This window comes from Hypanus sabinus, chromosome 23, assembly GCF_030144855.1.
Source record: "Hypanus sabinus isolate sHypSab1 chromosome 23, sHypSab1.hap1, whole genome shotgun sequence".
In the NCBI taxonomy this organism is placed as follows: domain Eukaryota; kingdom Metazoa; phylum Chordata; class Chondrichthyes; order Myliobatiformes; family Dasyatidae; genus Hypanus; species Hypanus sabinus.
In genome coordinates, this window is record NC_082728.1 from 60711913 (window position 1) to 60727120 (window position 15208).

General features: G+C 47.4%; 1 protein-coding gene across 8 annotated transcripts in view; it reads right to left on the reverse strand.

Moving 5' to 3' along the window:
* tmem260 (transmembrane protein 260) overlaps positions 1-15208 on the reverse strand; it is a 118502-nt gene that overhangs the window by 84158 nt on the left and 19136 nt on the right. For 7 of the 8 annotated variants that reach the window (XM_059948968.1, XM_059948972.1, XM_059948974.1 and 4 more), the window contains 4 exons: positions 13392-13569; positions 7558-7671; positions 5609-5788; positions 5047-5087 (listed from right to left, as the gene is read on the reverse strand). In XM_059948968.1, coding sequence (XP_059804951.1) covers positions 5047-5087; positions 5609-5788; positions 7558-7671; positions 13392-13569 — 513 coding nt within the window. The remainder of the gene's footprint in view (positions 1-5046; positions 5088-5608; positions 5789-7557; positions 7672-13391; positions 13570-15208) is intronic. The other variant, XM_059948970.1, reaches the window with a different exon arrangement.

A 15208-nucleotide genomic window follows, 5' to 3' on the forward strand; every position in this document is an offset into this window, starting at 1 on the left:
GAGGGGAGTGTGGAAACATGGAGACTGTGAACACAGACTGAGGGGATTCTGGAAACATGGAGACTGTGAACAGAGACTGATCAGTGTGTGGAAACATGGAGACTGTGAACACAGACTGAGGGGAGTGTGGAAACATGGAGACTGTGAACAGACTGAACAGAGTGTAGAAACATGGAGACTGTGAACATAGACTGAGGGGAGGGTGGAAACATGGAGACTGTGAACATAGACTGAACGGAGTGTGGAAACAGGGAGACTGTGAACACAGACTGAACGGAGTGTGGAAACATGGAGACTGTGAACACAGACTGAGGAGAGTGTGGAAACATGGAGACTGTGAACACAGACTGAACAGAGCGTGGAAACAGGGAGACTGTGAACACAGACTGAGGGGAGTGTGGAAACAGGGAGACTGTGAACACAGACTGAGGGGAGTGTGGAAACATGGAGACTGTGAACATAGACTGAGGGGATTCTGGAAACATGGAGACTGTGAACATAGACTGAGGGGAGTGTGGAAACATGGAGACTGTGAACACAGACTGAGGGGAGTGTGGAAACATGGAGACTGTGAACACAGACTGAGGGGAGTGTGGAAACATGGAGACTGTGAACACAGACTGAACAGAGCGTGGAAACAGGGAGACTGTGAACACAGACTGAGGGGAGTGTGGAAACAGGGAGACTGTGAACACAGACTGAACAGTGTGTGGAAACATGGAGACTGTGAACACAGACTGAGTGGAGTGTGGAAACATGGAGACTGTGAAAACAGACTGAACAGAGTGTGGAAACATGGAGACTGTGAACATAGACTGAGGGGATTATGGAAACATGGAGACTGTGAACACAGACTGAGGGGAGTGTGGAAACATGGAGACTGTGAACGTAGACTGAGGAGAGTGTGGAAACATGGAGACTGTGAACATAGACTGAACGGAGTGTGGAAACATGGAGACTGTGAACACAGACTGAGGAGAGTGTGGAAACATGGAGACTGTGAACACAGACTGAACAGAGCGTGGAAACAGGGAGACTGTGAACACAGACTGAGGGGAGTGTGGAAACATGGAGACTCTGAACACAGACTGAGGGGAGTGTGGAAACATGGAAACTGTGAACACAGACTGAGGGGAGTGTGGAAACATGGAGACTGTGAACACAGACTGAGGGGAGAGTGGAAACAGGGAGACTGTGAACACAGACTGAGGGAGTGTGGAAACATGGAGACTGTGAACACAGACTGAGGGGATTGTGGAAACATGGAGACTGTGAACACAGACTGAGGGGAGGGTGGAAACATGGAGACTGTGAACATAGACTGAACTGAGTGTGGAAACATGGAGACTGTGAACACAGACTGAGGAGAGTGTGGAAACATGGAGACTGTGAACACAGACTGAACAGAGCGTGGAAACAGGGAGACGGTGAACACAGACTGAGGGGAGTGTGGAAACATGGAGACTCTGAACACAGACTGAGGGGAGTGTGGAAACATGGAGACTGTGAACACAGACAGAGGGGATTGTGGAAACATGGAGACTGTGAACAGAGACTGAACAGTGTGTGGAAACATGGAGACTGTGAACACAGACTGAGGGGAGGGTGGAAACATGGAGACTGTGAACAGAGACTGAACAGTGTGTGGAAACATGGAGACTGTGAACACAGACTGAGGAGAGTGTGGAAACATGGAGACGGTGAACACAGACTGAGTGGAGTGTGGAAACATGGAGACTGTGAACACAGACTGAGGAGAGTGTGGAAACATGGAGACTGAACATAGACTGAGGGGAGGGTGGAAACATGGAGACTGTGAACATAGACTGAACGGAGTGTGGAAACATGGAGACTGTGAACAGAGACTGAACAGAGTGTGGAATCAGGGAGACTGTGAACACAGACTGAGGGGAGTGTGGAAACATGGAGACTGTGAACACAGACTGAGGGGATTGTGGAAACATGGAGACTGTGAACACAGGCTGAGAGGAGTGTGGAAACATGGAGACTGTGAACACAGACTGAACGGAGTGTGGAAACATGGAGACTGTGAACATAGACTGAGCAGAGTGTGGAAACATGGAAACTGTGAACACAGACTGAGGGGAGTGTGGAAACATGGAGACTCTGAACACAGACTGAGGGGAGTGTGGAAACATGGAGACTGTGAACACTGACTGAGGGGATTGTGGAAACATGGAGACTGTGAACAGAGACTGAACAGTGTGTGGAAACATGGAGACTGTGAACACAGACTGAGGGGAGTGTGGAAACATGGAGACTGTGAACAGAGACTGAACAGTGTGTGGAAACATGGAGACTGTGAACACAGACTGAGGAGAGTGTGGAAACATGGAGACGGTGAACACAGACTGAGTGGAGTGTGGAAACATGGAGACTGTGAACACAGACTGAGGAGAGTGTGGAAACATGGAGACTGAACATAGACTGAGGGGAGGGTGGAAACATGGAGACTGTGAACATAGACTGAACGGAGTGTGGAAACATGGAGACTGTGAACACAGACTGAGGGGATTCTGGAAACTTGGAGACTGTGAACAGAGACTGAACAGTGTGTGGAAACATGGAGACTGTGAACAGAGACTGAACAGTGTGTGGAAACATGGAGACTGTGAACACAGACTGAGGGGAGTGTGGAAACATGGAGACTGTGAACACAGACTGAGGGGAGTGTGGAAACATGGAGACTGTGAACAGACTGAACAGAGTGTAGAAACATGGAGACTGTGAACATAGACTGAGGGGAGGGTGGAAACATGGAGACTGTGAACATAGACTGAACGGAGTGTGGAAACAGGGAGACTGTGAACAGACTGAACGGAGTGTGGAAACATGGAGACTGTGAACACAGACTGAGGAGAGTGTGGAAACATGGAGACTGTGAACACAGACTGAACAGAGCGTGGAAACAGGGAGACTGTGAACACAGACTGAGGGGAGTGTGGAAACAGGGAGACTGTGAACACAGACTGAGGGGATTCTGGAAACATGGAGACTGTGAACATAGACTGAGGGGAGTGTGGAAACATGGAGACTGTGAACACAGACTGAGGGGAGTGTGGAAACATGGAGACTGTGAACACAGACTGAACAGAGCGTGGAAACAGGGAGACTGTGAACACAGACTGAGGGGAGTGTGGAAACAGGGAGACTGTGAACACAGACTGAACAGTGTGTGGAAACATGGAGACTGTGAACACAGACTGAGTGGAGTGTGGAAACATGGAGACTGTGAAAACAGACTGAACAGAGTGTGGAAACATGGAGACTGTGAACATAGACTGAGGGGATTGTGGAAACATGGAGACTGTGAACACAGACTGAGGGGAGTGTGGAAACATGGAGACTGTGAACGTAGACTGAGGAGAGTGTGGAAACATGTAGACTCTGAACATAGACTGAACGGAGTGTGGAAACATGGAGACTGTGAACACAGACTGAGGAGAGTGTGGAAACATGGAGACTGTGAACACAGACTGAACAGAGCGTGGAAACAGGGAGACTGTGAACACAGACTGAGGGGAGTGTGGAAACATGGAGACTCTGAACACAGACTGAGGGGAGTGTGGAAACATGGAAACTGTGAACACAGACTGAGGGGAGTGTGGAAACATGGAGACTGTGAACACAGACTGAGGGGAGAGTGGAAACATGGAGACTGTGAACACAGACTGAGGGAGTGTGGAAACATGGAGACTGTGAACACAGACTGAGGGGATTGTGGAAACATGGAGACTGTGAACACAGACTGAGGGGAGGGTGGAAACATGGAGACTGTGAACATAGACTGAACGGAGTGTGGAAACATGGAGACTGTGAACACAGACTGAGGAGAGTGTGGAAACATGGAGACTGTGAACACAGACTGAACAGAGCGTGGAAACAGGGAGACTGTGAACACAGACTGAGGGGAGTGTGGAAACATGGAGACTCTGAACACAGACTGAGGGGAGTGTGGAAACATGGAGACTGTGAACACAGACAGAGGGGATTGTGGAAACATGGAGACTGTGAACAGAGACTGAACAGTGTGTGGAAACATGGAGACTGTGAACACAGACTGAGGGGAGGGTGGAAACATGGAGACTGTGAACAGAGACTGAACAGTGTGTGGAAACATGGAGACTGTGAACACAGACTGAGGAGAGTGTGGAAACATGGAGACGGTGAACACAGACTGAGTGGAGTGTGGAAACATGGAGACTGTGAACACAGACTGAGGAGAGTGTGGAAACATGGAGACTGAACATAGACTGAGGGGTGGGTGGAAACATGGAGACTGTGAACATAGACTGAACGGAGTGTGGAAACATGGAGACTGTGAACACAGACTGAACAGAGTGTGGAATCAGGGAGACTGTGAACACAGACTGAGGGGAGTGTGGAAACATGGAGACTGTGAACACAGACTGAGGGGATTGTGGAAACATGGAGACTGTGAACACAGACTGAGAGGAGTGTGGAAACATGGAGACTGTGAACATAGACTGAACGGAGTGTGGAAACATGGAGACTGTGAACACAGACTGAGGAGAGTGTGGAAACATGGAGACTGTGATCACAGACTGAACAGAGCGTGGAAACAGGGAGACTGTGAACACAGACTGAGGGGAGTGTGGAAACATGGAGACTCTGAACACAGAATGAGGGGAGTGTGGAAACATGGAGACTGTGAACACAGACTGAGGGGATTGTGGAAACATGGAGACTGTGAACATAGACTGAACAGTGTGTGGAAACATGGAGACTGTGAACAGAGACTGTACAGAGTGTGGAAACATGGAGACTGTGAACATAGACTGAGGGGAGGGTGGAAACATGGAGACTGTGAACATAGACTGAGGTGAGTGTGGAAACATGGAGAATGTGAACAGACTGAGGGGAGTGTGGAAACATGGAGACTGTGAACATAGACTGAGGTGAGTGTGGAAACATGGAGAATGTGAACAGACTGAGGGGAGTGTGGAAACATGGACTCTGTGAACATACACTGAACTGTGTGTTGAAATATCACTCTCCACTCACCTCCAGACATGCAGAAGTCCTGAACTCACTTCATTTTTGGCCTAGAAACAAATGAAGTTCAATGAAGAAACATTTTCATTAATATTTCCGATTTTAAAGAAAATTGATTCCTCTGAAGCATGAAATCCATTCATTAGATATGGGGGATCTTGAAAGTTCAAAGCAAGGTGAGGCACTGACTGAATAGCTTCTGCAAGCCGGTGTGGGAATGTGGAAATGATAGTGAGTGAATTGCTGCGACTGTTAATGAGTTAATTTAAAAAATGAGTCCAATTCAAAAATGTTATCACATGGATAATGGATGTTGGCATGAAGGAGAGAGTGTACCACAGTACGCCTGTGGACTGGGAGGACTGCGGAAAATGCAAGCACTGGAATATTGTCTTGGATTACCAACAAGCAAGCTTTAGTTTGATCAATGCAGGTGGAATTTCACTATTTTACCTTACGTTTCTAATACTTGCCAAACCCATGTATAGCCGTACAGTCCTACTCTTCTAATTTGGGTCTGTAATCCCACAGGTCCTAAAGCCCAGAGAGGCACTTAAAGGGTAGACTGTACCAGACTGAAGGTGCCATACTCCTCTCGCAGCAGGTGGGTGCTGAAGCCTCTCAGGGTGGTTTGGTCTCCCCAGCTCCAGCGTGCTTGATTGAGATAAGAGGAGATGGGCAGATACAGATAAGGCAGCAGGCCTGCTCCAAAACTCATGCCCAACCACTGGACACCACACACGGACAACTCCTGATGGGAATGTAACAGAGACGTTGACTTAGCTATTCCACAGTCAAGATAATATAAACATAACACAGCTGAACACAACACTGAGGTAGGAGTGGAGTGGGGAGGATGGGGGGAAGGGAGGGGTGGGTTGGGAGGAGAGAAACACAGAGATAGCAGCAACATTGCAATCAAACAGAAGGCAATGGAGAATGACTAGGGCAAAGTGTACAATAGTGGTCGCCAACCCGTCGATCGCGATTGACTAGTCGACCTTTGAGACTTTCTCAGTAGATCCCGAAAAAAATTAAAAGTAAATACACAAATACTGTTGAGAGATTGTTTCCGGGTTGCGGGTTTTTAGCTCCGTTCTTTCTGCCCAGTGCACATGCGTGTAGTTCCCCCGCCACGCACTACACAATGTATTTCAGTGGTCCCCAACTACTGGGCCACAAGGAAACGATAGGAGTCAGCTGCACCTTTCCTCATTCCCTGTCACGGCCGCTGTTGAACTTGAACACACGCGAGGGCATCAGTCGCCTGAACGCCCTGATACCCTCGCGCCAGGGGCCACCAATTGACTTAGAGTGGCCGCCGGGAAGACAAATGGGCATCGTTTCTAAACCTGTTTAGCACACCGAATGTTCGTGGGGAATCCGGTGCTAAAATATTCACAGTCGACCTAATTCAGGCTCAGGGTTTCGTAAGTAGCAGAGCAGCTACCTCTCTGTGATCTACTGAAACAAACTTTTGTCTGTCGATAGATCCTATGGGGGGGTGGGGGGAAGGTGAGCGCGCACCGTTGCACTCCTCGCTCGGTCGGTCGTTCTCTCTGGACTGTGATCGCCACAGCCCTGGCATGGAGACCTCCGGCCCTGACTTTGTCCTCTCACCCCACCCACGACCAGCCACACCTGGCCAAGGCGTCTGGCGGCGGGCGGGCGAGAGGCTGGAGTTCGGGCCCGGAGGCTGTCTAATGAGGCAATGTAGCACTCAAAACTGCTTCGGTACCTTGAATCCAAGCACCCTGCACTTAAAGGCAAACCCGTTGAGTCTTTTCAGCAGAAAAAAACGTGAGCAGCGCGGGACAGCAGCTAAGTGCCAAGAGCCGCGAAAACTAAATCGCAGAATAGACAGAACATAAGGAACCTGCTTCGAGTATTGTTGTATTCCAGTCGTGTTTAACACCACAGCCCCCTCCCCCCCCCCGTCAGCCAGTCCGCAAGAATATTGTCAATATTAAACCGGTCCGCGGAGCAAAAAATACGGAGGGTATTCCTGGTGTTTATACATTATTTCTACTTCCAGGTTGTGGGGTTTTACTTCCAGTCTTTTCTGCCCCGGTGCATATGCATGTAGCTAATTGATCTGGGGTCAATCTCATCTTTCACTAAGGCCGAGGTAGGGGATCTTGGGCTTAAAAAGCTTGGTGACCACTAGTGTACAAGATCAAGAGCAGCTGTAGAAGGTGGAGGACAGGGTAGAAGAGAAAGATGGAAGGTAAGAACATCATGCAATATCATGGAAAGAAAAAAATGTAGATGGCAACAGATTGAAAATAAGGGGGAAGTAGAGGATTTACAAAGAACAAAAATAAGTCAGGACACGTGGAGGGAGGGCAGGCACAAGAGCAAAGAGAATTGAGAACTCCCATAGAAGATGAGGGAGACAGAGCAGTAAAGTTAAACTTGAAGAATGTAGCAGGGAGAGAGAGAGAGAGAGAGAGAGAGAGAATGGAGATGTCATTGGCAAAGATTGAGAGATGCAGAGGACATCTGTGAGTAACGTTCTACCTTTTCTCTGAATAATCGAAGCAACACCCATGGAACAATATACATCACGTAGAGAATAATTGTGTGCTGATTACAGAGACTCAGGCCACAGCAGAATGCACCCTGTAGAGAAATCTGTAAGCAGAAAACACATTTATTACAGTTGTGTTGCCTCAACCAATGTCCAAAGACTCTCTCAGTGATAGAGATGGCAATCACGTTTGAAGAGTAAGGCATACTTGTCGGTAATTGAAAACAAGCCCAGCCGATCCAGCTTCTCACTATAACTAAAGTTCTCTAATCCAGACAACACCCCGCTGAATCTCCTCTGCACTCTCTCCAGTGCAACCACATCTTTCTTACAGTGTACACAATACTTCAAGTCTGGTCTTAAAAAGCCAAGAAGGGATTTCCTTTGTGTAAGAAGACATGTTCAACGTTATATGCTTGAATGATAGAAGATTTTATGGACAGCCAATAAATGGAGCTGAAATGACCAGTTCCTCTGTCATGTCTCATGTCTGCTACACGTTCCTGGACGTGTCAGAGGACAGCCTTCACCACTGCCTCCATTTCACACGACAAGCTGTATACTTTTGCTCTGTCTGACCTGCTCGGCATGTGGGCCCATCACAGTTAGTGAGGATCGGTGATACACCCCCTCTGCATCGGCACACCTCACAGATGCAAACTTAGCCCACTGCTCAAGTCTCTCTCTAACTCATGGTTGTGTGGTGAGTATGGTCCAAATGCCACTTATGGATTCACAGATGGCACCACTCAAGTTCAAGTTCAAATTCAACCTTACATAAATACAGCCAAACAAAATAGCGTTCCTCTGGGGTCAAGGTACAAATCACATTACCAGCTGCTCACAGCACGTAACACAAATAGCCCATATGGTTCCAATTTCTGAAAAACATGCAGTCACAAAATAAAAAAAAACAATATCGCCCAAGCCTCTGAGTGGCATGACTGCAGTCCTTGTCCAGCTTGTTCTTCCACAAAACAAACACCAGAGGGCAGTATCGAGCAAACACTAAAGGCAGCACTTAAGGAAGCGACCAGGCCCTAACCCAGTAGTGTGCCTACAGAGACTCTCTCACATTGCCTCGGAGTAGCCTCTCCTGGGTGGCTGCAACAGGCAAGCCCCCCAGGGCTTCGATACCATCTTTGACACAACCGAGACAGCACAGCTTCCCTGCCAACAGCATCTGAACCAGTGAACCGAACTTGCAGTACAGGCAGTCCCCAGGTTACGTACGAGTTCCGTTCCTGAGTCCATCTTTAAGTCAGATTTGTACGTAAGTCGGAACAAGAACATCCAGTATTATTTAGCGTCAGTTAATCAAACGTTTGTCTTGGTATATAGTATATATTTTGCCTTTCTATGCATATAAAACACTTAAGAAATGTATGTATTCCAATAATTAAACCACTGCGTTGCTTAGTAATAATTATAGCTTTCATCGGGGCAGGGCCTTTCACATGCTCCATTATTCTCACTTTATCCTTTAAAACTGTTCCGATTGCTGACCGACTATAGCCTAACGCTTTTCCAATGACCAATGGCATTTCAACTCTTTCCAAACGCTTTATTATTTCCACTTTATTTTCAATCACGATTGCTTCCCATCAACAGAACAGAAACACTGCGGGCGATGGGTCCCAACCTCCGCCAGCTCCCGAGGTCCGCTGGGTCATAAGGACCACCGCACTGAATTCCCCCAGGTCCTACACTCCACCGCACTGAACAGGCTAAATGGGACAAGTGGGGGCTGTGCTGTGTTTGGATATGTGATCCTCCACAATATTCCGCGTGGGAATTTAAACTGGAGGTGACAGTGCTTTTTTTTTACGAGGTCAAGTTGCGAGCTCGACATCAACCCGGCCCGGATGGTACAGGAGTTACTGAATCGACATCAACCCGGCACGGGAGCGGTCTGTCACTGGATTGAACTCAGGAAAGTCTGTTCTCCAGCCCGGCGCTGATCTCACTGCGCCACCAGCCGACCGGAACGGGGGGGTGGGGGCTGGGGTCAGGGTGAACCTTACTAAGAAAAATTTAAGCCAAATACAAAGTTACACACTCAACACAATGTCAACGGCAACGACTTAAAATGGCTGACGGCGTTCTCCTTCCTTGGTTTGTAAGTACGAGTTGTCTGTAAGTCGGATGTTCATAACTCGGGGACTACCTGTATACAGTATTACATTCCCAATGTCCAACAGGTCCAAGGCAGTCACAGCACAATGGTACACAACAAGTCCAGGTGACTTGTATGCAGTAAGTCCAGGTTCATCGGTATCAAGCAACTCGCTGATGGGATAGTCCTGTAGTACTCAATTCTCTTAATACCCAGCAGTGACTTGCGATCATAAAAAAAGATGTACAGGATTAACAAATACATCTTTGATTGGACCTCGGGTGGCTACTGCGTCCGAGCTTGCCACCATCTAACCTGAAGTCATAGAGGACTGCAGTAGATCAGCTGGTAGAGTGGCATCACAGCAACAACCTCACGCTCAACATCAGCAAGCCCAAGGAAGTGATCGTGGACTTCAGAAAAGAGAAGTCGGGAGAATATATAACAGTGCTCATTCAGAGTTCAGTGGTGGAAAGGATGAGCAACGTTAAGTTCCTGGGTGTCGACATCTCATAGGATCTTACTGGGCCAAAAACTGATGGATGCAATCATGAAGAAGGCCCTCTAGCATCTCCACGTTGTTAGGAATTTTGGTATGTCACCAAAGACTTCGCAAATTTCAACAGACGTTCATTGTTACTGACTGCATCACTGTCAGGTATGGAAACTCCAATGCACAGGATCACAAAAGGCTGCAGAGAGTTCCAAGCTCAGCCAGCTCCATCACAGGCAAAATCCTTGCCACCATCTTAATGAGGCAGGGCCTCAAGATGGAGCCATCACTCAGGATCCTCACCATTCAAGACATGCCCTCTTCCTGTTACCACTGTCAGGAAAGAATTTCAGGAGCCTTAAGATCCACACTCAACAATTCAGAAGCTGCTTCTTCCCCTCCATCATCAGATTTCAGAATAGTCCACGAAGCCAACCTCATTATTTCTTTTTTAAAAATGTTTGCACTATGTATTTGCTTTGTAATTTATAGTAATGTTATGTCTTTGCACTGTCAAGGTGGCACCTGCATACAACACAACTTCTATCGCCTGGATAGATCATGAAATCATACATTTCACTTCTTTTAAGTCTTTTACATTAGTTTTTTGCTTCGGATGCGATTCTGGAGAGGTGATCTGCAGTTTGGGTGTTCCAGTGCCCTTGCGTCTCTGAGAGGATTCCGGGAGGCAGAGGCAGCGTGCCTGTACCTCAAGGAGGGCGGGCTGCAGGACGGCATGAGCTGATGTTTGACTCCATTTCGCCAATTAAAGCTTCCATTGTTTGTCGATTAAAGTGAATTGACCCATCACCAAGCACATCTTTCCCTACCCCCCACTTTCTGCTTTCCACAGGGATCGCTCCCTACGTGACTCCCTTGCCCATTCATCCCTCCCCCTTGATCTCCCTCCTGGCATTTATCCTTGCAAGTGGAACATGTGTCACACCTGTCCCAACACCTCCTCCCTCACTACTGTTCAGGGCCCCAAACAGTCCTTCCAGGTGAGGTGACACTTCACCTGCGAGTCTGTTGGGGTCATCTGCTGTGTCCGGTGCTCCCGGTGTAAATCGATGAGACCAGACACAGATTGGGAGACCGCTTTGCCAAGCACCTAAACTCCATCCGCCAGAAAAAGCGGGATCTCCCAGTGGCTCCAATTTTAATTCCACTTCCCATTCCCATATTTCAGTCCAGGGCCTCCACCACTGTTGCGATGTGGCCACACTTAGACTGGAGGAACAACACCTTATGTTCCGTCCAGTTAGTCTGATTTTATTGAACATCAATTTCTTGAACTCTGGTAATGACCTGCCTCCATTTTCCTCTCTCACCTCATCTCCTTGCCTGCCTATCACCTCCCTCTGGTGCTCCTCCCCACTGTTCTTCCTTCCATGGCCTTCTGTCCTTTTCCATCAGACTTCCCCTTCTCCAGCCCTGTATCTCTTTCACTGATCAACCCAGCTCTTTACTTCAGGTTTCACTTATCACCTTGTGTTTCCCTCTCCCCACCCCATGTTTTAAATCGACTCCTCAGCTTTTTCTCCTCCAGTCCTGCTGAAGAGTCTCGGCCTGAAAGGTCAACTGAACTTTTTTCCATAGATGCTATCTGGCCTGCTGAGTTCCTCCAGCAACGTGTGCATTGCTTGGATTTCCAGCTTCTGTAGATTTTCTCTTGTTTGTGCAGAAGCTTGGAGATCGTTTGGGTGCTTTGGCGCTCTGTAGTCTCTGAGAGAATTCCAGGAAACAGAGGCAGCATCACGCACTGCAAGGTGGGGCTCAGGCCAATATTTGACTCCATTTCAGTGATCAAAGCTTCTGTTGTTCACTGATTAAAGTGACAAGGGATATTGAAACATCAAGGTGAATGTAGAACGTGAACACCAGCTGCCTGCTTTTTGATCACTGAAGATCACTCTGCTGCTCCGGCAGAGAGAGAAGAGCCTGTCGCTGTGCCCAGAGAAAGTTGCCCAGGTTTTCTGCACTTTGAATGTGGCCTTGGACTATGGACTTCTTTCAGTCTTATAGTTTTTTATTTTCTGTGTTTTCACCCAATCTTTCTCATTTTTTAGTGTGGGTAGGGGGATTTGGGGGCTGATGTGGTTGTTCTGTTTTGTTTGTATTTTTGTGCGGGAGGGGGGATTTGGGGGCTGATGTGGTTGTTCTGTTTTGTTTGTATTTTTGTGCGGGAGGGGGGATTTGGGGGCTGATGTGGTTGTTCTGTTTTGTTTGTATTTTTGTGCGGGAGGGGGGATTTGGGGGCTGATGTGGTTGTTCTGTTTTGTTTGTATTTTTGTGCGGGAGGGGGGATTTGGGGGCTGATGTGGTTGTTCTGTTTTGTTTGTATTTTTGTGCGGGAGGGGGGATTTGGGGGCTGATGTGGTTGTTCTGTTTTGTTTGTATTTTTGTGCGGGAGGGGGGATTTGGGGGCTGATGTGGTTGTTCTGTTTTGTTTGTATTTTTGTGCGGGAGGGGGGATTTGGGGGCTGATGTGGTCTGTTTTGTTTGTATTTTTGTGCGGGAAGGGGGATTTGGGGGCTGATGTGGTTGTTCTGTTTTGTTTGTATTTTTGTGCGGGAGGGGGGATTTGGGGGCTGATGTGTTTGTTCCGTTTTGTTTGTATTTTTGTGTGGGAGGGGGGAATTTGGGGGCTGAAGATTATGCTGCCTTTATTTTCTTTCTTGCCTACTTGGAGAAGAACTTCAGAGCTGTATACTTAGATAATAAATGAACCTTTGTACCACTGTAACAAAACAACAAATTTTGTGTCACGTATTAATAAACCTGATTCTGATTCATGGGTGTTTGAAGGCCAAGGCAGCTCAGGATGTCCTCCCAGGTCAAGAGTAATTAATCATGATGCACTCTGCGTCTGAAACTTGACAAAGTTGAAAAGCGACCTCACAGACTACCACCTCCTTTTAACACGTACACACAAGCTGGAGGAACTCAGCAGGTCGGGCAGCATCAGTTGACTGCTGGTCCTGACAAAGTGTCTCAGCCCGAAACGTTGACTGCTCATTTCCACGGATGCTGCCCGACCTGCTGAGTTCTTCCAGCTTGTTTGTACTTGTTGATTTGACCACAACATCTGCAGTGTACTTTGTGCTGACCACCTCCTTTCACACGGCTCAGTTACATCGACAGTTAGTAATCTAGTCTAAAGCCAGGATACCTAGTCTCATACACTAGAGTGAACAAGCCCGTACAAGTTTTACCTTTGACCTTTCCCTTGCAGTTGTTGCTGTGCTGAATCTGACAGTTAACACCATGAGGAGGCTGATGAAGAAATTGTTCAAGGAGAAAACCTCAGCTGTAACGGACCACTGCCACCCCAGTCTGGAAAAGGCAAAGAGACCCGCAGAGAGAATCCCTCCGGCATTGGATCCTGTCAGTCTGAAACACACGGGAATGAGATGTGAACACAGAAGAATGCACAGAGAATACCCAGCATGAGTAACCCACAGAGCCCACAGCCCCTCCCAATAACAGGCACCCAACAAGCCCCAGTCTCACACATGCTACACTGAAAGGTTAAATGCCTCATATGTGCAGCCAGATTCAAGGAGAACCTGATCATTAAATTTGCTGATGATACCACAGTGGTGGGGCTCATCAGCAAAAATGATGAAACAATGTACAGGGAGGAGGTCAAGCACCTAGAGAGCTGGTGCAGTGACAACAACTTGATGCTTTATGTCACCAAAACCAAGGAGATGATCGTCGATTTCAGACGGTCTCAGCCTGAGCACACACCCCTCAGCATCAGCGGCTTCACAGTGGAGAGAGTGGAAAACATCAAGTTCCTTGGGGTGCAGATCTCGGACAATCTCACCTGGTCCAGGAACACCACTAATCCACTAACCAACATCACTAATGCGATTGTGAAACGAGCCCAGCAGAGATTGCACTTTTTGAGGAAACTTAAACAAGCATCACTCCCCACTAACATCTTAACTACATTCCACAGAGGCGTGGTTGAGAGTGTGCTGACCTTTTGCATCACAACCTGGTACTCCAGCTGCGGTGCTGCCGACAAAAAAACCTTGCAGAGGGTGGTTAGGGGAGCAGAGAAGGTTATTGGGGTCTCCCTACCTTCTGTCCAAGACCTCTTTCAGAGTCGATGCCTCCAGAAGACATGGTACATCATTAAAGACCCCTCACGCCCTCTCCATGAACCGTTTGTTCTTCTGCCATCAGGTAAACGTTACAGGAGCATCAAAACTAAAACCACAAGGCTACTAAACAGCTTCCTCCCATAGGCAGTCAAACTGCTAAATAGCTGCTCTACCTGACTCTGCTTTGGACACTTTTAACTTGCACTGGACACTTATAACTTGTTTTTAACTGACATGTGGCTGTTGTGTTTTACTATTTATTGTTATGTTTATTATTTAGTGTTGTGTTTGTTATGTTATGATTGCACTGCTCAGGAAACGCTGTCTCATTCTGCCTTGCAGAGCTGATGTACGGTTAGAATGACAATATAGTTTTTGAATCTTGAGTCTTGAATCTCCTGCAAATAAGGCACAGACCTGTCTCTACCTTTATACAGGGAGCTCACTATTCTGACCTGTCTTCCAGACCTGCTGTACTCTGAGAGGTGAATAGAAAGAGAAATAAATAAAAGAGACCTTAGACATGGATGCAAAAGCCATTGAATGATTGAGCATGCAAAAGGCAGAGTGGAAGGGCAGACAAGAAGAAGTCATGCAAATGGTTTTGCACTTGCCACCTATCATTTTTGCCCACTAATCTATCAATACAAACATAGGAAAGAGGAGCAGGAACAGGTCACAAGCCTGAGTCTGCTACTGAACAAAGACAATGGCTAATCTATCTCTAATCTCAATTTCCAATTTGCACTCACAGCTCCAATGATTCACAGCCCTTACAGGAAATGCCAGACACCTTCCATCTCATAGGAAATCCAGTGGGTGTAAAAGCTACCGAATTCATGAAGTTGTTTTTTTTATGCTGCAATATCCACAATGCACTTACTGTGCATAATAGGAGATACTAAATATTTTAACCC